This window comes from Pristis pectinata, chromosome 23 (genome assembly GCF_009764475.1).
Source record: "Pristis pectinata isolate sPriPec2 chromosome 23, sPriPec2.1.pri, whole genome shotgun sequence".
In the NCBI taxonomy this organism is placed as follows: domain Eukaryota; kingdom Metazoa; phylum Chordata; class Chondrichthyes; order Rhinopristiformes; family Pristidae; genus Pristis; species Pristis pectinata.
This window is the reverse complement of record NC_067427.1, coordinates 16,537,811-16,564,937: the sequence shown is the minus strand read 5'-3', so window position 1 is coordinate 16,564,937 and position 27,127 is coordinate 16,537,811. Positions and strand designations below refer to the sequence as shown.

At 43.8% G+C, this 27,127-nt stretch overlaps 2 protein-coding genes across 5 annotated transcripts in view; one reads left to right on the top strand and one right to left on the bottom strand.

Moving 5' to 3' along the window:
* The first annotated feature begins 3,928 nt into the window (after nucleotides 1-3,928).
* On the top strand, nucleotides 3,929-20,648 carry LOC127582150 (proline rich transmembrane protein 1B). The gene is made up of 4 exons (XM_052037199.1): nucleotides 3,929-4,036; nucleotides 8,446-8,897; nucleotides 17,079-17,216; nucleotides 18,660-20,648. Exons 1-4 carry the CDS (start codon nucleotides 4,027-4,029, stop codon nucleotides 18,807-18,809), a joined length of 750 nt encoding a protein of 249 aa, XP_051893159.1. The 5' UTR covers nucleotides 3,929-4,026; the 3' UTR covers nucleotides 18,810-20,648.
* A 3,806-nt stretch (nucleotides 20,649-24,454) lies between these two features.
* Nucleotides 24,455-27,127, bottom strand: part of sh3glb2b (SH3-domain GRB2-like endophilin B2b) — an 84,812-nt gene continuing 82,139 nt past the window's right edge. For all 4 annotated transcript variants that reach the window (XM_052037250.1, XM_052037248.1, XM_052037247.1 and 1 more), the window contains 2 exons: nucleotides 26,506-26,737; nucleotides 24,455-25,715 (listed from right to left, as the gene is read on the bottom strand). In XM_052037250.1, coding sequence (XP_051893210.1) covers nucleotides 25,608-25,715; nucleotides 26,506-26,737 — 340 coding nt within the window. In that variant the 3' untranslated portion in view covers nucleotides 24,455-25,607. The remainder of the gene's footprint in view (nucleotides 25,716-26,505; nucleotides 26,738-27,127) is intronic.

The window sequence follows — 27,127 nt, the reverse complement described above, 5'->3', positions numbered from 1 at the left end:
GCCATTCATATCATAGAAATGTAAACGGGCCGTTGTAGCTCACTACATCCATACTGACCATAATGCCTATCTAAACTAATCCCATTTGCCTGCATTAGGCCCAATTCCCTCCCATCCAAATGCCTTTTAAGTGTTGTAATTGTATCCGCTTCTACCACCTCGTCAGGTGGCTCACTCCAGAGAACCACCACCCTCTGTGGGAAAAACTTACCCCTCAGATCTCCTTTAAATTTCTCCCATCTCACCTTATATCTGTGCCCTCTAGTTCTTGACTCCCCTGCCCCAGGAAAAAGATTCTGACTATCTATCCTATCTATGCCCATCGTAATTTTGTAAACCCCCATTAGGTCACCCTCCTACATTCCAGTGAGAATTAGCACATCCTATTCAATCTCTCCTCATAATTGCAACTTTCCATTCTAGGCAATATCCCAGTGATTCTCTTCTGCATTCTCTCTGTTGCTGCCACACCCTTCCTGCAGGGTGGTGACCAGAACACAACACTCTAAGTGCGGACTAACTGGTGTTTTCTACATCATAGTTAATCTATGTCCTGTCTACCTCTCCCTCAATACCTTTGGTTAACAGAAATCTATCAATATCCAATTACAAATGTATTATTTACCCAGTATAATTCAATTCTTCGTGCCTCTTCCCTGTTGGCTTGTGCTGCTCATTGTGTTGGAGTTTGTAATTGTTATCCATCACCCAACCTTCCGGGCACCGCTGTCTGAAGGAACACTAGGCCCTTTGGTCCCTAAAATTTGTTTCATTATTCACTTAAAGTATGGTTGATCTGTATCAACTACTCACCCTGGTTCCAGACCCCTAAGTACCCACCCAAACAAAAACAGAGCAAACTCTGTTTTGGAATTATCAGTTGGCTGCCAGCTTCAACAACCTTTGGTGAAGGAAGCAAAATTAAAGCAATTTTGGGTAGGACATGAAATCTGCCTGTTCATATCCCAGAACAGTAAGGAAAGCAAATGCTATGTTGGCATTCATTTCAAGAGGAATAACGTATAAAAGTAAGGAGGTGTTGATGAGGCTCTATGGGGAACTGGTGAGACCTCATTTGGAATACTGTGTGCAGTTTTGGGCCCTTTATCGAAAGGATGTACTGATGTTGGAGAGGGTTTAGAGAAGACTTACGAGGATGATTCCCAGAATGCTAGGGTTTACATACAAGGAGCATTTGTCGGCTCTTGGACTGTATTCATTGGAGTACAGAAGAATGAGAGGGGACCTCATAGAAACATTTCGAATGTTGAAAGGATTGGACAGAGTAGATGTGGCTAAGTTGTTTCGCTTGGTGGGTGAGTCCAGGACAAGAGGGCACAGTCTTAGAATTAGAGGGTACCCATTTAAAACAGAAATGAGGAGAAATTTCTTTAGCCAGAGGGTCATGGATTTATGGAATTCATTGCCACATACAGTTATGGAGGCCCAATCATTGGGGGTGTTTAAGGAGGAGATTGATAGGTATCTAATTAGTCAGGGTATCAAGGGATATGGGGAAAAGGCCAGGAATTGGTGTTAGATGGGAGAATAGGTTAGCTCATGGTGAAGTGGCGGAGCAGACTCGATGGGTCAAATGGCCTACTTCTGCTCCTTTGTCTTGTGATTGTTCTTTGTGGGAGCTTGTTGTGCATAAACTGATTGTTGGTTGTCATACCAGGAGAAGGATGAGTCTGGTCACCACACTATGGGAAAGACGTGATTGTACTGGAGAGAGTGCAGAGGAGATTCAGCTGGATGTTACCTAGATTGGAGCAATTCAGTTACAAGGGGAGATTAGATAGGCCGGGTTTGTTCCCCGGAGCAGAAGAGGCTGAGGGGTGTTTTGAGGAACGTTTTCACCCAAAGAATGGAGTTTTATGCATGCTTTGAAAGGGAGAATAACACTACATCTGTGCGAATCCCCACAGCATCTAGTGACCCTGTGATCTCTGCCTCAGAAGCCGATGTCCGAACATCCTTCAAGGGGGTGAACCCTCGCAAGGCGTCAGGCCCTGACAGTGTACCTGGCGGGTACCGAAAACCCCTGCTGACCAACTGTAGACACAAGAGGTCTACAGCAAATGCAATCTCTCTGGCTCTCCACTCTGCTTTGGAGCGCCTAGACAACTGCAAGACATATGTCAGGCTGCTGTTTATTGATTACAGCTTGGCATTCAACACCATTATTCCATCAGTTCTAATAAGCAAGCTTCAAAACCTGGACCTCTGTACTGCCCAATGCAACTGGATCCTTGACTTCCTCATTGGGAGACCACAGTCAGTGCGGATGAGGAACAACATCTCCTCCTTGTTGACGATCAACACAGGTGCACCTCAAGGACGCGTGCTTAGCCCACTGCTCTACTTTCCCTACACTCATGACAGCTCAAGCGCCATCTATAAATTTGCTGATGACACCTCAGCTTTTGGTAGAATCTCCAATGGCAATGAGGAGGCTTATAGGAGTGAGATAGACGGGCTGGTTGAGTGGTGTCACAACAACCTCGTACTCAACATCAGCAAGACCAAGGAACTTATTGTGGACTTCAGGAAGGGGAAGTCAGGAGAACACACATTGAGGGGTCAGTGATGGAAAGGGTGAGCAGCTTCAAGTTCCTGGGCATCAACCTCTCAGAGGATCTATCCTGGACCCAACACATTGATGCAATCACGAAGAAGGCACATCAGTGACTCTACTTCTTTGGTATGTCACCAAAGATTCTTACAAATTTCTATAGATGTACAGTGGAGAGCATTCTGACTGGTTGCATCACAGCCTGGTATGGAGGCTCCAACGCACAGGATCGCAAGAGGCTGCAGAAGGTTGTAGACTCAGCCAGCTCGATCATGGGCACAGCCCTCCCCACCATCGAAGACATCTTCAAGATGCGGTGCCTCAAGAAGGCGGCATCCATCACTAAGGACCCTCAGCATTCGGGACATGCCCTCTTCACATTACTACCATCGGGGAGGAGGTACAGGAGCCTGAAAACCCAGACTCAACGTTTCAGTAACAGCTTCTTCCCCTCCACCATCAGATTTCTGAACGGTCCGTGAACACATGAACATTACCTCATTATTCGTTTTTTATGCACTATTTATTTATTTTTGTAATTTATAGATTTTTACGTCTTGCACTGTACTGCTGCCACAAAACAACACATTTCACGTCATATGTCAGTGATAATAAACCTGCTTTTGATTTGGAAGGTGATGCCCCAGGGAATGTTGCAGATACTCTTACACCATTGTAGACACATCCATGCAGGCACTTGAAGCCAAAGCAGAGAAGGCTACAGACCAAATGGGGGTTAATCGGACTTGTGTAGATAGGTACATTGGTCGGCAAAGACATGATGGGCCGAACGGCCTGTTTCTGTGGTGTACAACCCTATGACTCTGACATTACGAGAGTGCCTGTAATTCACAACTGTAAGGCCAGTTGGCTTGTGTAAAGCACTATTGAAATGCATGTTTCCTCTTTGGAATGCTAGTACACGGAGACCGACTAAACCCTGGATTTTGTTTCCTTATGTATTTACAAACCATTGAAAGCGAAATCCTTTACTGAAATTATTCATCTACAAACCCATTTTTTAGTGTTTTATTGATTCTAGGAAAAGTAGCATGAAGTTTGCACCTAACACGGTCAAAGAAAGTGTAATAAAGAACGTTTTAAATGTTAACCACTGGCTCCAAGGTGCATGTATTCGGAGTGTTTAGATAATGAGCCTTATCTGTTGGAGAGCAGTAAATGATTCTTGTTGAGTTTGCGTGTGTGGTGGGGCGAGGCGGGCCGGCGGTGACCGGTACCAGACATCGCCCTCCCCAGCTGTAGCCGGCGGCCCCTCGTCCACTCCACGCTGTCCTCCTGTGGAGAGGCAGTCCTGGGCTTCACCTGTTTGCACACCAGTCTGTAAACACGGACTTGGTGACTTATTAATCCCACCACTGACAGCACCAGCAGCAAGTAACATAAAACCAGCGCAGGAGCGAGAGGCGAGGCGGAAAGAGGCAGCGGCAGGAATGGAACCAGGTATTTTAGAGCTTGAGAGGGATGTTTTTACTCGAATTGATTGGCTGAAACTTGGCAAATATCTGTCGTTCCCACTGACAATTCAGTTGTGTTGCTTTTTGCGAGTTTGTACGTTGTTCAGTGAAGTTATTTATCGGGATCTCGTACCTGTGACCCTTTCAATGTCTCTGGAACATTTGGGAATCTAACCAGTGATATCGGTTGTTTGAGGTGGGGAATATGAAGTGTTTAATTTTGGGCAAGAGACTGAACTAAAACCTGGAATTGTGTTGTGTGTGGCTGATGTTAAATTTATACAAAGGCAATAAAAGTTATATTTGAAAGGACTCCGATGGGGAACCGTGACCCAGTCTCCCTCCCAGGAGGGCTGTTCCTGCTGACCGCAGTTCCAAGGGTGACAGGTGGGAGCTTGGAACTTTGTTGGGATAGTTTGTGCAGAAATCCCAATTCTGGAGCACGGGTCATAGATCCGTACAGCACGGAAACAGACCCTTCGGCTCAAACTGAGCCAGTCCCATTTGCCTGCGTTTGGCCCATATCTCTAAACCATGTACCTGTGCCACCGCCTGTTAACATTGCTACCACAGATGGTGCTTGACCATTTTGCTGTCCAGGTGACAATTTGCTGCTGTTCAACTAAATATTGGAAACTGATCTTTAATATTGGCCGTTTGTGCAGGGAGCCCAGTGTAGGAGATTGGATTTGTTGTCCTTAGATGTTGTACAGCTTGTCTGACGCTGGCACCCAGCACAGGGGAGGTCGGTGTGCTGTGGGAGGATCTTTAGGTGAGGAGCAAGTGACAGCAGGTGAACAGATCACTTGGAGGAGAGCAAAGTTTGAACATGCAGAGGGGAGGCTTTTTCCTCTTTGGATCTGGGATTATCAGGTGGTAATTGGGAGTTAAAATGGGGCGCGGTGGATTCAATAGAATTTTTTTTAAATTACGGAACAGTTCAGACTGGTACCAGTGGCCAAGGCTGTTGATACAAGATTTAAATGCAAGAGATTTAGAAAAGAGAGGAGGGTCATCAGACAGAGCTGTGAGGCTCTGAGTTCACTTGCAGGGTGAGTGGCTAAGGCAAGGTTTGTCAATGCTCATGATTCTATTGGACAAGAGGCTGAAGAGATTTGGGAACAAGGGAGAAATTGTGATTCAAGCTGTTTCCTTGTGAAAGGAAAAAGTCAACGCAGACTGGCAGGGCTGAAGGGCCTGGGAGGTGCTGAAACTGTGCTTCTGGGTCTCCGCATGTCCAATGCAGATGTTCCTGAGCAGACAGGTGTGGAGAAGGTCATGGAGCAGGTGTTATCCTGAGGGGAGTGGGGGAGAGAAGGAAGAACATTGGGTCATTGTAGGTTCAGGTTGTTGGCATTTTTATAAAGGAGCTTACAGTTTCAAAGCAGAAAATACATTTCCTTAGTTGCCTTTGTCTAAACTCAGGCAGTAGGTGCTGGCTTGAGACTCTTATAATCTCCATTTTGACACATATTTCATAGGCTTCAGTGGACTCCTTGAACCTTACCTCCAGCTTTTCTGCTCCTTGGTGAATTGTTACAGAATCATCCTTGTGATGTGGGTGTTCCTGCAAGGCTATCTGTTGCTACCCTGAGATGTCCTGCTTGGGTCCTTGTTGCTCATTTAGTAATGATGCTCCCACAACACTGATGGGTATGGAGTTCCAAGATTCTGACCCAGCAATGCTGAACAAGCCATTGATGTGTTGTCAAGACACTATGTAAGTTGGAGGTAGTGCCTTTCTCTGGGGTGAAGAGTTCCCCAGATTTCCCATTGAGTGAAAGAATTCCGCTTCACCTCTGTCCTGAATGGCTGACTCCTTATCTTGAGACTGTATCTCCAGGTGCTAGATATACCAGCGAGGGCCAACAGCATCCTGAGTCCACCCAGGCAAGGCCCTAAGAATTTCCTGTTTTACATCTCACCTGTGTGAAGAGGTCTGTCTGACTGCCTGGCTGAGAACCAGAGAAACCCGCCCAGAGCAAGTGAGATCAAAGTTCAGCCAAAGCGGGAACGGAATGCTGAACTCTCCATTTCGGAAGAGGAGGCAGAGCCATGATTCTGGAGCTAGGAAGAGATATTGAGATTAAAGTAAATAATAATTAACAGCAGTGACTTCTGTTTACACACTGTAGTAAAACTTCCAAAGGCATTTCAAACAAAATCCTGACACTGAACCATATAAAGGAGACATTAGGATCAAAAGCTTGGTCAAAAAGGTTGGTTTTAAGAAGGAGTTAGAGAGAAGGAGAGATTTAGGGAAGGAATAATGAGCTATAAGTAAAGATAAAGCATCAAAACTTGGATGTGCAAGTTAGTTAGAGAAGCATGGAGAGCTCGAGGGGTTTGAAGAATGTCTGTCATGTATAATAATTTTATGATCTTTTGATTATTTTGTCATATTTAATGAACATTCTTGAAATTATGTCTCTGTCTCTGTATGTGTTACCTGTCTAAGTCCCACATGATGCATTAGTCATTGCATGCATGGTTGCTTTTTCCATTCATTATATATATATATATATATATATATATATATATATATATATATATATATATATATATATATATATATATATATATATATATATAAATGAAGGACTGGATAAGAAATTAAACAGTCAATCTATTAATTAAACATCATGCGTAAAACAGAGCAACACATAATCTATTCAGGAGACACTTCTTTACACAGAGAGTGGTTAGAGTGTGGAATGTGATCCCACAAGGAGTACTTGCAGCAAACAAAGCAGGAGAAGCTTGACTAACACATGAGGAGGAGAGGAGCAGAAGAAGCTGTAGATGGGTGAGATGAAGTAGGGTGGGAGAAGGCTCATGTGGAGCATAAACACCAGTGTAAACCAGATAGGCTGAATGGTCTCTTTCTGTGCAGTAAATTCACTGATCCCAACCTTGGCCTTTTTAAAATAAAAAATTGTAAAGATCGTCCCCAATGGACCCAGCTGCAGAGAGAATTGTTGAACAGTTCAAGAATATTTGACAGGAGGCCTGTATATTTTTTGTTGATGTTGAAGTCCCTTCAAACAGTCTCCACTGCAGTTGTTGATGGTAAGTTGGACAATTTGATCTCTTTCAATAACAGGAATGTTACATCAAGTAATGGCAAAACACCATTCTGTTTCTCAGGTGAGGGGTGAGGAATAAGGTGATTTTTTTAAGGCTACAAGGTCTGAAATGCTGAGCATCCCCTTGCCTCCACAGATGTTGCTCGACCCATTGAGTTCCTCCAGCAGTTTGGTTTTTTTTTGCTCCAGATTCCAGCATCTGCACTCTGTTCTGTCTCCATTGCACGGTTACACAGTTATATCCTTGGTGTCAACTGGAAGAGAATGGGGGTGATTTTGCCGTTGGGCAATGGTGTAAAATGGAGTGTGGGGGGGCGGGGGCTGTGATTGAGGTTGGTGTAATGGATCAGGGCCTTGTTCCACAGATCTTCCCAACTTCTAATGACTTCAATTAAAGTAAAAATCTAAAGCAATGCAGAATACCGGCCAAATCAGTATCAAGTGCTTTACACCATTGTATGTTCTCCCACTGCTGGTGAATCTTCTCTCCAAATTGGGAATAATCTGTACATGACCAGGCCTGAAAATTTCAGCAGGAAATATTGGATTTCATTTACTTCAATACTTAAACATAAGCCCTGCCTGTGTAGTAGCATGTGGCGTGTGACATGACTCAAACCCCTCTTCATAAGATGTTTGAGAACAAGTGACTTCCATCGTTATTTGGTTAAACTAAAAGTTCTATTACAACCAGGTCTGTAAAGTTGAAAAGCTTTCTTGTCTATTTCTACATCTTTAAAATGGACAAAATTGCATTTTTGGAATTTAAATAAAAATCCCCTGAAGGATATGCTTCGACATTGTTGTAAAGACCCAATCTGCCGTCTTCACCAGTCCAGCCTGTAGGTGACTCCAGACCACCAAAGTGGTTGAATCTTAATTGCCTCCTCAGTCGGGGCAATTAGGAATGGACAATAAATATCCACCGATATCCATGTTCTGTGAACAAATGTTTAAAGTACTTTACAGTTAAATGATGGAAGTGTTAGCACCGTGGAATCAGAGGCTTGAGATGGTTTTGATTATCAGAGCCAACAATGTATGAACTATAGCAGTTACATCTGGAGACAGCCTCTATCCCTAATTAACCTTGAACCACCTCTTGAATATTAAGATCTTTTAGTCAAAGTTGGAAATGTGTAAGACAGTCCCATTTATTCCAACTTATTCAAAAGTGGGCCTAATTTCACAATAGGGACTATACACTTTGAAGGTAGTTGATTTGCTGTAAATCACTTTGGATGTACTAAAAGGCACTATATAAGTGCAAGTTCTTTACTGTTTTTTTATATATTTTGTGTTTCTTCAGGCTCAGCAGGGGGAGAAAATGGAGCTCAAAGACAGATGGGATCCCGAGGCAATGGGAACCGAGAGGGAAACGCATCTGAAGGGCCAACACAAGTTGTGGCCTTGGTCAACCCCTCCAATGAACTCATTGAGGAGCCTCGTTTCACCCAGGGCCAGGCAACTAACTCTGCAGAAAGCGCTGGCAGCCACCATCGTGTTGTTGACTCTCCTGCTCAACCAAAGGATACAAGTGAGGTGGAGCAAAGCACAGGCTCCCTGGGATATATAAATAGAGCCTACGTGGGAGAGCCTCCTCCGTATTCACCACCAGATCCAAAGGCAGTCCATCTGTTCTACCCTTCCTATGGGACACCTTTCACGGGACAATTACCTGTCGTGTACCAGCCTGGAGCACAGGATCAAGTCTTCTATCAGAACCACCAAGCCCTTCCTGGCCCCTATCCTTTCTCAATAGTAAGTAGTGATTTTTTATAATTTCGCCCATGAGGTATGAGTTTTTGACTTAAAATGATCTACAGTTATTTGAACAGGATTCCACCGTGGGGAATAAGCATGAACTGGCCTGTCAGAACTCTGGATCATTTTAAAGGGAACAAAATCCAATTTTCGAAAAATCTCTTTTCAGAAAATTAGATTATTTATGCTCATTAGTTCCCATCATTAATATGTTGTGACCAATCAGTGAACAGTATTTGTAAAGGCCAAGGCCGCAATTTATGCCTGCCCTTCAGCTGCTATTTTGATTGTCTCTTGTTTCCCAGTATTTGGATGGTTCAGACTTGCTCACAGAGACCGTGGGGGAAGAGCAAGGAAGCTCTCTATTAGCCAGATTTTATCTCTGAACCAACAATTTAAGAAATGATAATGTGCTCATTGTCCTATTGAATATGGGATGTTACTGTACACCAATTTCTGGGATGTCAAACGCATCCTACCCCATGTGTGGCAGAGTCTGCAGATCCCTCATTGGCCTTACAGCCATCCCAAAACCTACAGACCTGGAACAAAAATCAGTCATCCTGATCCCGAGGGATGCTGAAGAAGAAGAAATAGGAAACATCTTGGTTAGCCACAGTCGAGGTACCAGAAGACTGGGGGATAGCTAGTGTTGTTCCTTTATTTAAGAAGGGCAGTAGTGATTATCCAGGTAACTGCAGGTCAATGAGCTTTACATCAGTGGTAGGGAAATTATTGGGAATAAAATGAAGGGACAGGATCTGTATACATTTGGAAAGCCAGGGACTGATCAGGAATAGTCAGCATAGCTTTGTGCAGGGATATCCTGTCGCACTAATTTGATTGAGTTTTTTGAGGTGGTAACTGGAATTTGATGAAGGCAGGGCAGTAAATGTTGTCTATATTGACTTTAATAAGGCATCTGACAAGGATTCGTATGATAGGCTTGTCCAGAAGGTCAAGGAACATGGGATCGAAGGTGAGCTGGCTAATTGAATCCAAAATCGGCTTGATGACAGGAGGCAGAGTCTGGTGGTGGAAGGATACTTTTCTGAGTGGAAGTCTGTGAGTAGTGGCATTACCGCAGGGGTCGGTGCTGTTACCTCTGCTGTTTGTGATATATATTGACGACCTCCATGTGAACGTAGAAGGTACGATTAGTAAGTTTGAGGATGACAGGAAGACTGGTAATGTCGTGGATCGTGAGCAGGGCTGTCTACGGCTACAGCAAGATAGAGGTTAAATGGAAAGTTGGGCTGAGCATTGGCAGATGGAGTTTAATCCAGACAAGTGTGAGGTGATGTATTTTGGGAAGTCAGATAGGGGTAGAACATAAACAGTAAATGGTAAGGAATGTTGATGAACAGAGAGATTTAAGCACCCAAGCCCATAGTTCACTGAAAGTGGCAAGACAGGTCGATAGGATGGCGGAGAAGGCATAAGGCGTGCTTGCCTTTGTAGGTCAGGCATTGAATATAAGGAATGGGACATGATGTGGCAGCTTCACAAAACACACGTTAGGCCACACTTGGTGCATTGTGGGCATTTCTGATCGCCACACCACAGGAAGGATGTGGTTGTGCTGGAGAAAGTGCAGAGGAGGGTTACAAGCATGTTGTTGGGATTGGAGGACTTTAATTATGGGGAGATTGGACAGACTGGGCTTGATTTCCCTGGAGGGGTGACATGGTGGAGGTGAATAAAATTATAAGAGACAAAGATAGTGTAGAGAGTCACAATCTTTTTATCATATTAGTGGTATCAAAAAACAAGGGAGCATAGGTTTAAGATGGGAGGAAGGAGATTTAAGGGATCTGAGGGGTAAGATTTTGCACAGAAAGTGTTTGATATCTGGAATGCGCTCCCAGAGGACGTGATGGAATCAGATACAATTACTACATTTGGGAGCCACTTAGACATGCACAGGCAAGGTGTCGAAGGATACAGATCTAATGCAGGCAAGATAATGAAGGATACAGAACTAATGAGGATCAGGGGGATCTTGGGGTCCGAGTCCATAGGACGCTCAAAGCGGCTGTGCAGGTTGACTCTGTGGTTAAGAAGGCATATGCTGTATTGTCCTTCATCAATCGGGGAATTGAATTTAGGAGCCGAGAGGTATTGTTGCAGCTGTATAGGTCCCTGGTCAGACCCCACTTGGAGTATTGTGCTCAGTTCTGGTCGCCTCACTACAGGAAAGATGTGGAAGCCATTGAGAGGGTGCAGAGGAGATTTACAAGGATGCTGCCTGGGATGCGGAGTATGCCTTATGAAAGCAGGTTGAGGGAACTAGGCCTTTTCTCCTTGGAGAGACGGAGGATGAGGGGGGACCTGATAGAGGTGTATAAGATGATGAGAGGTATTGATAGGGTAGATAGTCACAGGCTTTTCCCCAGGGCTGAATTGGTGGCCACAAGAGGACATAGGTTTAAGGTGCTGGGGAGTAGATATAGAGGAGATGCCAGGGGTAAGTTTTTTACTCAGAGTGGTGAGTGCGTGGAATGGGCTGCCGGAAACGGCGGTGGAGGCGGATACGATAGGGTCTTTCAAGAGACTGTTAGATAGGTACATGGGGCTGAGTAAAATAGAGGGCTATGGGTAAGCCCAGTAATTTCTAGGGTAGGGACATGTTCGGCACAGCTTTGTGGGCCAAAAGGCCTGAATTGTGCTGTAATTGTTCTATGTTCTATGTTCTAAGTAGGATTAGTGTAATTAGGCAAAAGGTGGGCATGGGTGTGGTGGGCAGAAGCACCCCTTTTCTGTGTTGGACAACTCTATGACTTTATTTATTCAATTCCCCTTTAAGTATATCAGTGAATCTGTGTCCACTGGGTTTTCAAACAGTGCAGTGCAAACCGTAACAACATGCTGTACAAAACACCATTTGCTCTCTCTCCTCTGACAATCATATTTTAATCAAACCTCTCAGCAGATTACTGAGTCCTTGTTGTACACAATTTAGTTGCTGCATTCTCTCTATTTTAAATGTCTGCACTTCAAAAATACTCAACAAAATACTGCAGATCCTGGAAACATGAAATAATGACACATTATGGCAAAAACAGCAGAGCAGGAATCGTCTTTGTAGAGAGAAACTGAGTTAATGTTTCAGCTTGATGACCTTTGCCCAGATCATTGTTCTGAATACAATGTTGATGGTAAGAATGCGGCTGTGAAGTATGATATTGGCCTGGAATTTTAACTGCAGATCTTCAAATATGAGTCCCTCTTCATGCTAACATCTCTTTCATAGATTGAATATGATGTCACAGAAACTTTGCATTTGGCAGATCATGTTCATTGACCTGAATTTTTAAGTGTGTGTGTGTTTGAAACACTGTGCACACTACCCTGCTTTGAGTTCAATCCAATTGGAGAATTCAGCACCAATCTTATCAGCCAGAAGTCAGCTAAAGACAGGTGGGTTAAATTACAGCATTTGCATAATGATTAACTGAAGCCTGCTCCCTTTGATGGTTCTACCCTGGATTCAGTAAAGTGATCCAGTATTGTGGCTGCATTCCAACAAAGCTTGATTGACAAGACTTAAGGCAGTAGAGTTTACCAGGAGAAGGTTGGAAACATTTCTACACCAATCTCATGCATCAGAACGCAAGGAATATTTAGGAGAAATCTCTGGCTGCACCAACCTGTCCTTTATTGACAAGAGCATGATGGACCACAGTTCTGATTTGCAGTCACATGGCAAGACCGCATGCATCACAGAGACCACATGAGAAATCACATAACAACATGCTGCACAAAATACCATTTGTTCTTTCTCCTCTGTTGATCACATTTTAATCAATTCTCCCAGCAAACACATCTCAGGAAAAGCTTAATTAAGCGCCACTCTATGCAAATAAAAAAAACCCTGAGTCTGCCAACATTTTCTGTTTTTGTGGCACTCTGTATTGTTCTGAAAGTATCAACCCCTGGTTAACATGGGATAGAGTGCAGGTTTGGCAGTGGGAATCAAGACAGCAACAACCTGCATTTATGGAGAACCTTCAATGTAGTAAACAATCCTAAAACAATTTCACAAGAACAATAATCAATTTGATACTGAGCCATATAATGAGATGCTGGGGAAGCGGCCTGGAAGCTTAGTCAAAGAGTTGGATTCAAGAAACATCTTAAAAGAAGAGAGGGAGCTGGGGATGTGGATGTGATAATATGGATTTGCACATGAGCTGTTAAGTGCAACTGTTACTTTAAGGTGAGTGAGATTGCTGACAAAACTGTACCACGTTAAGCTGAGCCATTGCAGCACCGTGCTTCAGTTGAAAGTTAACTGCCACAACTTTTCTTTGATGCTCTTAGTCCAAGTCAGTCATATAATGCTCTGCAGTACGAGCAAAAGACACAAACAATACAGTGCACTTTTAATAAGGACAGATATCTACTGTGACAGTCTATTGTTAGAGTGAGATTATGACTTAAAGAGTGTGGAAAAACAGGAAGCGAACCCCTCAGTACTGAAGTAGAAAGCAGCAAACAGGGCTGACATTAAGATGATGAAGCAGCACAAAGAGGAAACATTGGAAATCCTGGAACATGAGTGTTCAGCATTTACTTTGCTCTTCAAAGACACTGTAGAAGTAATAAGCGGAAATGCCGAAGAATAAAGTACAAGTGATCCATTGAGGAAAAGAATACCCAGCTGTTAGTGGAAATGGGCTCGGATACTTGCACATCACCAGCTAACTTGTTGGAACCAAGTAGAGACATAGTGTTGTATAGCGTAGAAACAGGCCCTTCAGCCCATGAGTCTATGCTGGCCATTGTAAACTTGGAGGATTTTACAGAGTCACTGTTGGCGGTTTCTCTCCAGTGCCTTCAGGTGCCTATTGTAGGTAATCCATACCTCAGAGGCCAGGGATCACTGCTGCCTGGTCAATCATGAGCTTTATGGTGGGTTACATCTTGATTTTCAAATGTCCTTTTCTTCAATAGACCAAAGACTGTGCAGGTGAGGGTGAGTTTCATCAATGGTGTTTAACTCTGCTGGGAATTATCTCCGGAGATATCAGGTCCATGTTTTCCAGGGTTTTGCTGTGAATCAGAGAGTGGTGCTGTACAGTGGCAGGTCATGGAGGAAACTCTGGGTAAAGTCCCATCCTCGTGCTTTAGTGAATAATTTGACAATAATTTTAGTAACTTCAACCAGTGGCCAAAGAGCTGCTTCTGGGATCACAGTGAGGATTCCATCCACCTCGAGGTACAGTAGACACTGCGTGACAGCTCCAAGGCAAATGCAGAGAGCAGCTCCAGCAACTATACATGACCTCTTTAAACCTTGCTGATCATTTACCGAATGGTATTTACACCAGAGCTGGTGACAGAGACTGCAGTGAATTTAAAACAACCAACGTAAAGTAGGGGTCAGTGTGTTGTGATGAACATTGACATGAGATTGCTCAGTGATGCAGTGAGACATCTACAGACACAACTTTAGACATGTCCCACTGACCACTGTGGGCAGACTCAGGAGAAGTGCTGACAACACCGGGATAGATGAGGTGCACTCGTGCTCAAGATGATGGGAACATTGACCTGCTTGTAATCATGGTGGACCCCACCTGGAGATGGACAGTGAAGGGCAAGGTCTGGGCCAGAGCCCTTGGGACAAACCTGTTCAAGCACCATTCCTAGATGAAAGAACCTTTTTCCCTTCATAACCACATGCTCCAGCTCTAACTTAGCAGAGGGAAGGGACAGTCACTCAAACAAAAGCTGAATTTGAAGGCATTTTTAAGGTTCAAATGAAACTGTTGAAAGACAGGGTACGGCTGTAGAAGAGTGGTGCAGAATGGGGACAATAGCTGTATTGTGAAGGTAGATAAGATAAAACAAGATATCTTTATTAGTCACATGTACATTGAAACACACAGTGAAATGCATCTTTTGCGTAGATTGTTCTAGGGGCAGCCCACAAGTGTCACCACGCTTCCGGCACCAACATAGCATGCCCACAACTTCCTAACCTGTACATTTTTTGGAATGTGGGAGGAAACCGGAACACCCGGAGGAAACCCAGGCAGATACGGGGAGAACGTACAAACTCCTTACAGACAGCGGCCGGAATTGAACCCGGGTCACTGGCGCTGTAAAGCGTTACGCTAACCTCTACGCTACCATGCCTACAGAAGCTCAAACTGCAGTGAGCAAAACTGCAATGAGCAGAAGGCAGCCCAGACATGGGAAACAATGGCATCTAATGATGACAACAAGCTGGTTGATAAAGCATTGATTTTCAAAATGTAAGAGGGGAGAGAGGATTGTTGCAGGGAATCTGATGAAGAGAAAAAGATTCAGGGATTTACAGAATCTTCAACCAGATCACAGGACTTCTCCCCATGGTTGAACAAATCAAGTCTGGTGTGTATACTTCAAGACTGCAGAGTAATTGGAGAAGGCACCTGTACTGGGTCGTGCAGTCTAGGTGACTGGGGTGTGTATCCAAGTGACCTGAGAGTGGGAATGGGAAAGCATGAGAGCAGGCCCTGAAACAAGAAGAGAAGGTTTTTCAGTAAGCCCAGCACAGGACCAAGAAGGAGCACTGAGCTTGTTATATTCCAACACATGACACTTCAGAATGAGAGAAATCCACCTGAAACCTGTCTAGTTTGGAGAAACAAGAGAGTAGGCAACAACTGACAAGGGGTTGTGCTGTTTTCACCAAACCAGCGCAAGCACAACCAAGGCCTGGTAGCCAGTGGGAGGGGACATGTTCCACAGCTGAGTTAGCAATGGTCGTGGAGCAAATTTAAACATCAAAGTTCAAATAAAGTGTCTATTTCAATGCTCGGAGATCACTGGTGGATGTCTGTCTCCTGGCCAGTGATTTATGAGTTTTCAGACACTCAATGACACCACATTTCTCAGACCACAGCAAATCCTGTTGTGGAGCCTGTCTCCTACAGGGCTCTTGATGATCAGAAGATTCCTTCAGTGAATTACAGATGGCACTGGATGGTTGCAAGAAGAATTCTTGGCGTTACAATAGCAGCACTAGGGTCTGGCACAGGAGCTACAGCAACTCATAGACACAGAGGATGGAGTGAGACCAATGGAGTCTGATCACCTGGACTGCTGCAGTGGTGAAGAAAGTGATGGGAAAGTCTCCAGCAGGCAACCAGAAATAGGGCCAAAGGACAAAGCTTCAAAGGGGAAGCAGTGAGGAGGAGCAACACTGGAGCAGGAGGATCTGGAAAGGAGAACAACTTGGAATATAGAGGCAAATTCCATCATCCAGAAAGGGCCAAGGAATGCATTAAGTGTGCAGGTTTTTCCAAAAGGATGCAAGTGAATAAATGTGACTGCCGGGCTATGAGTGAAGATGAAGTGAATGATGATCAGACAAACCTGCTATTGGAAGATCCTGTAGGAGCGGCCTCTGTAACACATGAGGCAAACCAGAGAGAAGTTAGGATGCAAAACCGAAGAGATGTTGTTAGAGTTTCTGGGAAGATGACCCAGAGTATGGCCAATATCCAGAGCAGGAGTGTGGGAGGGGTTGGGCAAACCTGTACTGTTGAACAGGTCTCAGGATTAACATCATTGTGATATGCTTAGATCTATTATTGTATATATAGATTTGTGTGTGTGTGTGTGTGTGTGTGTGTGTGTGTGTGTGTGTGTGAATTCTTTAATAAAAGTTGACTTACAAATTCACAAACTGACGTTAAGTTACAAGACTATATAAGTTCTTAATATAAACATGTTCTGCTGCTGTATAACTTTGATTATTTCTTTTCAATAGGTTTGTGGATCATGTATTTAAGCTGTTAAGTGCAACTATTACTCCAAGATTGATGGGGTCACTATCACTTTAAGGAAGTCTCATGTTAGGGATAGCTATTGCAGCATTGCTTCAGTCAAGTTGAGAGTTAGCTGCCATCAGACTTTTTCCTTGATGTTCCTAGTCTAAGTGAGTTATGTTATTCTCCACAGTAAGAATGTAAGAAGAACTCAATACACTAGAGGGAGATTCCAGGGCTCAGGGCTAAGACTCGCCCTCTGTGGGGCGATGTGTAGTGGGACCGTGCAGGATGCCAGAATTGGAAGAGAGTAAAAATGTCAAAGAGTGGTGGAACTGGAGGAAGGAAAGAGGTAGAAAGATGCAATCACTGCAATTTTATGCTTGTCCTCAGCTGTTTTCTCATCTTCTTGCAGTATAATTACCCACTGCCTGGATTCCAATCAGCACAGGAACAGAGGAGGCCACCTAAGGATTACATGGTGGAGTCTGTTCTGGTCACTGTCTTCTGCTGCCTGCTGTCAGGAATCCTGGCCATCATCTTCTCACACGAGGTGGGTTCATTCACAACACCTGCCTTTTGTAATTTATGGAAAGGAGATTTACACCCAATGTCTCTGGATCTTTAGATCCTTCAAATGTCTCCTAAATGCTCACCCGAAGCAAGATGGATGTTTATCACATGTAAACTGATTGCATGGTGCTATGGCAAGGTGACAGCATGGAAAGAGGCCAATCAGCCCATTAAGTTCATATTGGCTTTATGTAAGAGCAATCCAGTTAGTCCCAATCCCCCGCCCTCTCTCCATTGCCCTGCAAGTTCCTTCCTTTCAGATTCTTATCCAGCTCTCTCTTGAATGTCACAGTTGAACCTGTCTCGACGACCACCCATGGCAGTGTATTCTAGCTCCTAATCACTTGCTATATAAAGGATGTTTTTTCCTCAAGTCACTTTTGGTTCTTTTGTCAATCAACTTATTCTATGCCCCCAGGTTCTTGACCTTTCCACCAATGGGAAAAATCTCTATCTAATGTTTTGTACCCTTCCTGATTTTAAATAGCTTCCCTAACGTCCTTCAGTTCCAAGAAGAACAACCTCAGTCTCCAGTCTATCCACAGAACTGAAGTCCCTCAGCCCTCGAATTACTTGGCAAATCTCCCTGCACCCTCTCCGTGGTCTTCTCATATTCCCGACAGTATGGAGCCCGGAACTGGACACAGTGCTCCAAACATGGCCAGATCAGTGGCGTGGAAAGGTTCATCAAAACTGCTCTGTGTGTCTCTTTATAAAGCCCAGGATTCAAGTCGTTTTTACAAAGCTCATTCTCAAACTGTCCTAACCCTTACAATGAACTATGCACTTATACCCCTGGATCCCTCTGTCCTTCTACCCCTTTTACAATTGCACCTTCATGTTTATCATGCCTCCTTCATTCTTCCTACAAAGAAGTGACACTTTACATTTCTCAGCACTAAAATTCACCTGTCACCTGTCCACCCACTCCATCAGCCGGTCTCTATCTGCTTAAGGCCTCCTTTGGACTGGACTGGAACTGAATCAGCAAAAATTCCATCAAGGGCTCTAGACTAGACTGAAACTGGATCAAGAACAATAGACTGGACTGAACTGGAACTAGATCAATCTCTGGCCTGGACTAAAACTGGATCAAGAGTTCTGGACTCAAGTAGGAATTGACCCAGAGCTCTGAACTGTACCAAGAGTTCTAGATTGGACTTGAATTGAATCAAGACCTTTAAAGCAGATTGGAACTGGATTGGGCTCTGGAATAGACTGGAACTGAATCAAACTAAACCTCTAAACTGGATTGGAGCTTACTCCAAATTCATCCATTACCCCTCAAAAGATTCTGACATTCTTAACTCAAATCCCTCCAATTGTTAGTTAAAGCATCTCGTCCCTGTTGTGGTTGGAAGCAACCATTAGCGTGAGGTTGAACCTCTAGTTTGTTAATCTCTTCTTGTCTCTCCCCTGCCAGACACGGATGGCGATTCACAGAGGTGACCATGTTCACGCAGAGAGTACCTCGAGGAAGGCACGGATGTTGGTGTTGTTCAGCCTGCTCTTTGGGGTCTTTGTTTCCATTGGGTGGGTGATATACGTGGTGGTGGCACTTTACTTTGCTTAACGTGGGGTGGTGGTTGACGTGCTGGCCCCTTCTGGAGTTGGTGTGTCCTCCCACCAGGTGAAGCCCTGGCGCTTCGTGAAAACTTCGTCTAAATAACACGGACCTGGAGTTTCAGACATTTCTCTTTTATACTTGTCCATGGAACGAGGGCATCCCCGGAAAGGTTGGTAATTCTGCCCACCCCAGCTGGGCTGCCTGTATGGACTGCTGCAGTCTGTGTGCTGATGGTACTGGAGTCAACTCGCAGGACTTGGAGTCAATGATACTGAAGGAACAGCTATTTCATGCCTCAGCTGGGAAGCTGAGAACATGGGGCAGTGGTGCTTCCCATCAGCTTGCTCTCTCTGTCCTTCCAGACAGCAGAGGTGGGGTTTTGATTGCAGGTACTGTGGAAGGAAGCAAAAGGGAATTAAGATTTAAGTGTTGGAACACGATTATCACATTACCTTATCTGTTCCCTTCTTGGTCCACTGTCTGCTGGAGAAAGTTCAGCTCCTGCTGTTGCCTCAGGAGCTCATCACTGAGACACAAATCCAGGTTTTATTGATCCAACTCATAATCTGTGAGACTTCCTGATGTGAGCAGGGAAGTACGCTGCCGGAGTATGTGTGCTCCTGTGAAAGGTCAGGTGAGAACTGAATCAGTTGATGCCCCTCTGGGTTGAATGCCAGTGTGAGCCAGAGCCAGAGGAAACTGGACAATAACAAAGTTAGAAGTTTTCTGAAGTAACCGGGATCCAGTCCAACAACACAGCCAAGCGAGGCGCTGGTGTTGGGTGGAGACAAACCTGGTGTGTTTGTGTAGGGATCAGAAATGCAGACGTTGCCCTGCCTTGGGTTCCACTCCCACTGTCCCAACGTTCATGTATGAGACCAGGGAATGGGGATGCCTAAACCATGGCATGCCGGATGTTCTTGGGTTTGCCTGCAATGTCCCATTTAACATGAGGCCCAGGGAGCTGTGTGAGGTAGAATAGGATCCCACTCCTTCATGTTGTGAAGATTGTGGAGGAAGTGACCCAGAGAGAGGATCACATGAGAAGGTAGGGGTCAGGAAGTGTTGGGTAGATGGTGAAGGTTGATTGGGCAGATGATGGGGGCAGGGTGACTGAGGACATCTCCAGTAGGGAGGGCAGAAGGATTGATGGGATCAATCAGTAACAGCGGGGAGTTAAGGAGAGAAAGCGGACTCCTCAGACACTTTGACATGACGTGTATAGTGTGGAGACCTTTAACACAGAAGCAGGCCTCAAGAGCCACTTTAGTATTTGACACCTGCTCTGTACAAGGGACTTCAGCGAGCTATGTGCTCTGTCACTTCTGGCTGCAACTTCAGCCTTATTCTTCTGCTCCCAACCTGAAAGTGACCCCCGAGTTCCTGCGCTGGGACTGCACAATAAGGACCACATGTTAACAATTCATTGCAAAACACTTAATGTTTGCTACCATTTTGACCTCAAACAGATTTGCATAGACTTTTCCTTATTTATAATAAAGAAGCAAACTTGCTCCTCTTGTGCCTTGAGTTTAGAATTAGTTCTGGAATTCTGGGTTCAGTTTAGATTTATTTTAGCACATAACTTATTTTAGTAAAATAAGTCTACAATAAAATAAAATAATTCCTGAAAAACAAAATAATAAAAGTCCTGAAGGGCAGGTTGCTAACTGGAACAGATACATTGTGACTGCAAGCTATGGAATGACTCAAGTGCATTGGAATGGAGTGTGGGATTGTGTGCACTGTGGTGGAAGGAGTGAAACTTAATCAGTTTTTAATGTATTTATCAGCACCTACTACATGTGTGGAAGATTTTAAAAGTATGGAATAAAAGATGTAATAAAATTTATTTAAATCCCTTTACTGTCAATGTTTGGAGTTTTATTTGATATAACATTGATACACTTGACTTTTAATGTTGAGGTCAGATTCACACCATCTTAGATCTATTTTAATGGATTCACTTCACAGTCTGTAAAGTGCAAAACTCATATTTGGACAAGGCACCCAATGCCACAAAATCCCATGCCAATGGAATTCCAAAAAACTCAAAATATTGTCCAGTTAACTCAGATACGGTTTGCCCCAGATGTAGACGGCAGTGCTGAAATAAAAACAGAAGACCTGAAATGCTGACTCTGTTTCTTTTCCCACAGATACAGTGTGACCTGCTGAGTGTTTCCAAGTCCCTGTTCTTAACCTGTTTCTTAAAGGACATTGATTGAAAGATAAGAAGTAGCTGGGGTATGGGGGCTCCTAATTAAAGAATGACTCACTGGGAGACCTCTCGCCTCCTGAATCATCGCCAGGCCTTTCACTGAGGTTTGATGATCCCAGCAAGTCCCAGTGCTGGTTTTGAGGGTGCAGTGCACTGTTGGAATATGATGTCCCTCAGATGAGAAGTAAAGGGTTCCATACTATTTCAAAGTACAATGCCTCTTGTCGGAGTCTTTAGCCACGGCCACTTAAAACAGATGATTCATTTATTGCATCGCTGGGATCTTGCTGTGCTCTACTTAGTTAGACACCTTATCTTCCATAAATAAAAACAGAAAATACTGGAAACACTCAGCAGGTCAGGCAGCATCTGTGGAAAGAGAAACAAGGTTAATGATTCAGGTCAAAGGTCTGCCTCTTAATTTGTGCTCACATTGAAAAATTCTGCTTCAGCTCCACTCATTTTCTCCAGATCGAAGATGTAGTGACGGGCACCTGTATGGGCCTGTCTCTTTGCAACATCAATGAACAATCCCTGTTCCAGTCCTACTTAGAACTCCTCCCTCAGCTCTTTTCCCAGAACATCGATGATCGCAGTGGTGCCATTTCTGCTGTAAATGTCCACCCTGTGCTCACTTTCACATGATCTGTGTCTGACTCTTCCCTTCCTCTTCTGGATCTCTCCATCTCCATCTCAGACGATAAGTTAGCAACCAACATCCATTACACAGATTCCCACAGCTACCTTGTCCAAACTTCCTCCCACATTGTATCCTATAAGGATGCCATTCAATTCTCCCAGTTCCTTCCTCTCCATTGTATCCGTCCTGGGTCACAAGAACTGTGGCTTGTTCTACATAGTTAACAGATTCCTTAACCATATCTCAACTAATTCCTGTACTTCTACTCTCACTCCCTCTCCTCCTGACCAAGGACAGAATTCCTCTGATCCTCACTCTCCAATCCACCAGTCTTTGCATTTCCTAGATCAACCACCACAGATACGGCCCCTTCAGTGAGATTCCATCAGCTTCCCCTTTCAGTGTTCTGAAAGTATCATTACCTTCGCGTCTCCCTGGGCTGCTCTTCTATCTCCACCAATCGCTCACCTTCCCGAGGCACTTTCCCATGCAATCGCAGGAAATGTAACTAAATGCAGATTGGGTGATAGCTTTGCAGAACAGCTTCTTTCAGTTTGCAGGGCAACCCTGAGCTTCCATTGCTTGTCATTTTATTTTTCTGAGCTAGTCCCACCCTGACCTACCTGTCCGTGGCATCCTAGTGTTCCAATGAAGCCCAAGGTAAGCTGGAGGAACAATACCTCATCTTCCATCTGGCCACATTGCCACTCAATATCAAGTGCAACCATTTCAGGTAACTCACTTTTCCTCTCTGTATCAGAACTGAACTGCAGCAAGGTTCTCCATCTGTAGTAGTAACTCATCTTTCCTCTCTGCTCTCACACTGCTGGGCACTTGTACATTCTCCTTTTGGTTTCACATCCGAGCAACAGCTCTGACCTGCAGCTCACAGCTTTACATGTCCCCTAAATCATTAATCCATTAACTCAGCAATCCTGGCCTATCAGTGATATTCCTTCTGTCCTGTCCATCCCTCCCCTACTCTCTCTGCAACGTAAAACTCATTTGTTTCCTCACTTCCCAGTTCAGAGCAGAAACATCAGCTGTTTCTCTTTCCACAGAGGCTGTCTGACCTGCTGAGCTTCTCCAGCATTTTCTATTTTCATTTTTTTTTCTTATTTCTATCATTTGGAGTTTGTAAATCTTACAATGTTGAAATAATGTTCTGCTGATGGCTTTTCATGTTGCAGGCATAAACAAGCCTCTCTCTGTTTTTCCATGACTATCATTATGCAATGTCCATACTGACCACAGCTCTCCGGTCTGCTGGTGGTGTGGTGCTTTCTCCGCATGCATCCATAGGCTGAGGTAGAATTTAACCTGTTTCCTTATCACAGCTGTTTGTCAGAACATTGCATTGAATCTAGGCCAGGTTGCTGAGTTTTCCTGTCAGCCTGGGTCTCAAAGTCTGTGACCAGTAGTCTTTCACTCCCTTCTTCAAAAGGATGTCAATCATCTTGTGGTGCCTCCATCAATCTGTGGCAGAGGTTCTCCAGATCTTCTTGATGCCACCCATCAACTCGCATTGACACCCAAGACATTCGAGCTGCAGTGTCTCACCTCTGCTGGGCTGAGCTAATACCTTGGTTTCATTGTCCATGTGTTCCCAAAAGTCTTGGTGTTGACAATGGTTTCCTGTCAACTTTCACCACTGGCACTTACTGCCAGAGGCCATCACATTAGTCGTCCAGTTCTCAGTCACTGTTTCCATGACAACTTTTGTTATTTTACAGAATGGGGCTGCTGGCTTGCCTAACACCCAACCCAAAGGATCATGGTGTCTGCACCTCACACTAATCTGACATGGTTGACCCGCTGGGATCAAAAGATCCTGAGAGTACGCAACCTGCTCACCACAGCTGAACAAGGGTACCAGATCATAGAACAGAGAACACGAAGAACTTTTGTCCTCATCTTTGGATCCTCCAAAATCACTGTGCAGCAATGAAGCACTTCCTGAAGTGGCAGGCATTGTTGTACAGTTCTACCATCAGTGAATGATCAGATTCTCTCTCAGAAAAGTGTAAACTGAACCTTTGACCCGGTTCCCAGACAAACACCTTCCACTGTAGTCAGTAAACCTCTGTGTGGAAGCAGATAACACAGCAGTGAGATTTGCAAATGCAGAGTTTGTTTAGAGTTTCAATATGAAGCTTATTTTGAAAGGGCTGGCCATGTTTTCATGTTGCATCCACTAACTCCAATTCGACAAGAGGAGAATCTCCCTCACGGTCCATTCTGATTTTTAAAAATGCTGCCCAATGATTACAGCTCAGAAACCTTTGCCAATATCAGGCATCGAGTTTGGTGTGCATGCATGTGTGGGGTGTTCTCAACAATGGAAGCTTTTGGATATGCATTAAAAAAAAGATAGGCTGATGAGTGAGATGATGAAACTGAGCATGAACACCAGCCAGCTGAATGGGCTGCTTCAGTACTGGGGATTTCCATGTAAATGAGACCTCATTTTAAAAAGCTGTCAATTGGAATTATACACAATCAAACATGGAGCTTATGAAGAGTCACCATTGATGGTCCATACAGTGTACTGAGAGGTTACCAACTGTAACCGGTTCCTTCCTCTACCCCTCTCCATGCACTTGTGAAATTATGGCCTCTTAACAAGACAACTAGCCATCACCTTTTTTTTTACAATTGCGGCTGCTTTCTGTTTACAAATTAGAAACAAAGCAGTTAATTGTGACGCAGAAATAGCTCGTATTAACACACTGCAACAGGATGGAAGCAAGATGCTTGAGAATGAAAATCCGCATGAAGGGAGCTTGGTTAAGGAATGCTTTATTAAAGTTCATTCACTACGTATAGTACAGCATTAATAGGCAGCAAATACACCCAAATCGAATTGAAGGAGTTGATACATATTGATGCAGACATTATGAGCTAGGATATGAACACATGACCAGGACCTTGCATTATACATTTACACAGGAGAGTGAACAGTAATACCCGACAGGAAGAGGACAAATACTGCAGTACAATTCCAAAGCCCTTAAGTGCTCAATTCCATTAACTTGCATGATGTAAATCATTTTGAAACAGTAAACTACCATAAAAAATAAAATTATAAGAGAATTATAGTGTAAAATTGATTTAATCCCATTCTTGATTGCAAATCATGTATTTTGTTTTAAATACAATTACATCTGAAAGTTCTTGTGACCAGAGTGAACACAAGATGTATTGGCCACTGAGAAACAGCATTCAGTACAGTCACATCTTGCTCATCTCCATGTTCAAATGCAGATAATTAAGTTTCTCAGTCTCTGCTAAGCATCAGCCCTGTCTCACTACACCCTATGTACAAGTATCGTGCACTTGCAAGCCTTTATGAAAATTCAAAACATGGCAAGCCCATGACGAGCAAAGATTTCCTCACTCAGGAACTTCAACCTTAAAAGTAACTCATCTTCCAGGTGTGTGCATGTTTGTTGTGTTTGGAGGGTTGTTGTACACAGGAGTCTCATCTTTCCCTTATCCCACACTGGGAGAAGCCAATCAATCCGAAGGCCCCTTGATGGCATGAGTTGTTACATGATATGGCCAGATACATTAATGGAGTTCTGCAAACTGGATAAACCTGTTTTAAGGGATTCTTCAGTGTATGCACTACAAAAGCCTCTTGAACAAACCATGCAACCATTAAGCTCAGTACTCATTCCCACGGAAGTCCAGTGTGTCATTTTAAAATACATCAGGCTTTTCCAAGCACATGGTTCAAATGTAACATTTTAAGTTGGAACAAAATAATTTAATAAATGACATTATAAACTATTTGCACACTTTTTAAGCTTTCTGGTCCAACTGAAGTCACTAAAAAATAGTTTGAAATGACTGAGTGGATGAAATGCAACTGGTGAATATCTGCGTTGTGTTTCTGCAGTGATGATCCTTTACGTTCTGGCAGAAGTTCTGCGACAGGACTTTAGTTCAGCAGCTCCAGGTAAGTCACGGGTACTTTCCCTTTCTTGTTGCCCTTTTCTCCCATCAGCCAATCAGAATCCATTCCTGGCAGACTATACACTGTGATGAGCTGGCAATTCAAAGATTGAAAGAAGTTAAATCCACCCATTAATGAAGTCTTACATCCCAACATTTTGCCATTGTAAGTGAGGACTTTACAACATACTTAAGAGATATAATTACTCTGTGGCATATTTACATAGGCTGGGCCCATTGGAAACAGAGAACAACTTATAAAGGGAAATAAAGTTAGATCATATGACCTTAAAATGAAGACTGAATTACATCCAAGCACCAATTATCCCTTGTTCTCAATCCTCTAATTGGGGTTAACCTTGCAATAATATAAAACAATAATCATAGTGACAAGTGATATAAAATAGGGCTCTGACTTGTTTTCACCCATGTTACACTACCGTGCAAAATCATCCACTCTGCAAACAAATCAATTCAAAAGCCACTTGCCAGAGAAGAGATAATATGATTCCACTAGTGATACTTGAACACAAATGAAATTAAACCTATTCTGTCAGGGAAAGGAAAATCAAGCTGGATGAGAATCAACCCAATTTGTTAAGAATCTGAAAAATATACTGGGATACATTTTTTAAGATGAGATGCTATCAAGCAGCAGTAACTAATGTAGAGAAATCCAAGTTCTATAAGACAAAAGATAACAGGAGTAAGTGATCAAGCTTGATCCAACATTCAACAAATCTGTGGCTGATCAGTATCCTTCACCACTGTATGGATGTGAAATGTTAGCTTATATATAAAAGCCCCAGTCCACTGGTATGGAAAGATGAGGTTAATAGTGATCGAGTCTAGGAAGCCTTGAGGACCACTCAACAGAGACTAACCTCATCAGCGAGGAGCTCAAGCTCACTGGAGTCAGCTGCATCGTAATCATAGAGAACACGAGCCCTCCTTGTCCCACTGGAAGGGGGGCTAACTTCAGTGAATGTCAGCGAGGATGTCGATGGGTTGCAAGGTCCTGCTACTGCTGGAACTACAGGAATGGTTGCAGCAGATGGAGAAACACCGCTGGATGGAACCTGTGTGTTTGTATTGCCCACAAATGCACCGGGGAACCTGAAACAAACAGAGGCAAGGTCAGCTCTGTTATCTCACAATGAAATGCAAATCATACAGCAGTTTTGCAGTTCTAGTTAACAACGTGAAGACATTCCTTTAACTTAATTGAAAAACAATCACTGGCAAAAGACGTTAGTATCTGAATGTACTTTAATGTGGTAGGGTTGCAGGTGTCTAGGCTAATCACATAACAAGGTCCAATTACAACCGGCTGCCAAGGATGGTAACACTTACAGATGAACCAGTCTATTTTCGCATCCCCTCCCAATGCAGTGAGAAGCACACTACTCACTCCTCTCCTCACTGTGACAGCACTCATAAAGAGGATTTTTAAAAAAAATAAGAGCCCAGAATATTATTGTCTTCCCTTTCTTTCCATAACATGGG

Coding starts and splice junctions, on each gene's coding strand:
- LOC127582150 (XM_052037199.1), top strand. Junction 8,898..17,078: donor GCCCCTATCCTTTCTCAATA/GTAAGTAGTGAT, acceptor ATCTTCTTGCAG/TATAATTACCCACTGCCTGG. Junction 17,217..18,659: donor CCATCATCTTCTCACACGAG/GTGGGTTCATTC, acceptor CTCCCCTGCCAG/ACACGGATGGCGATTCACAG.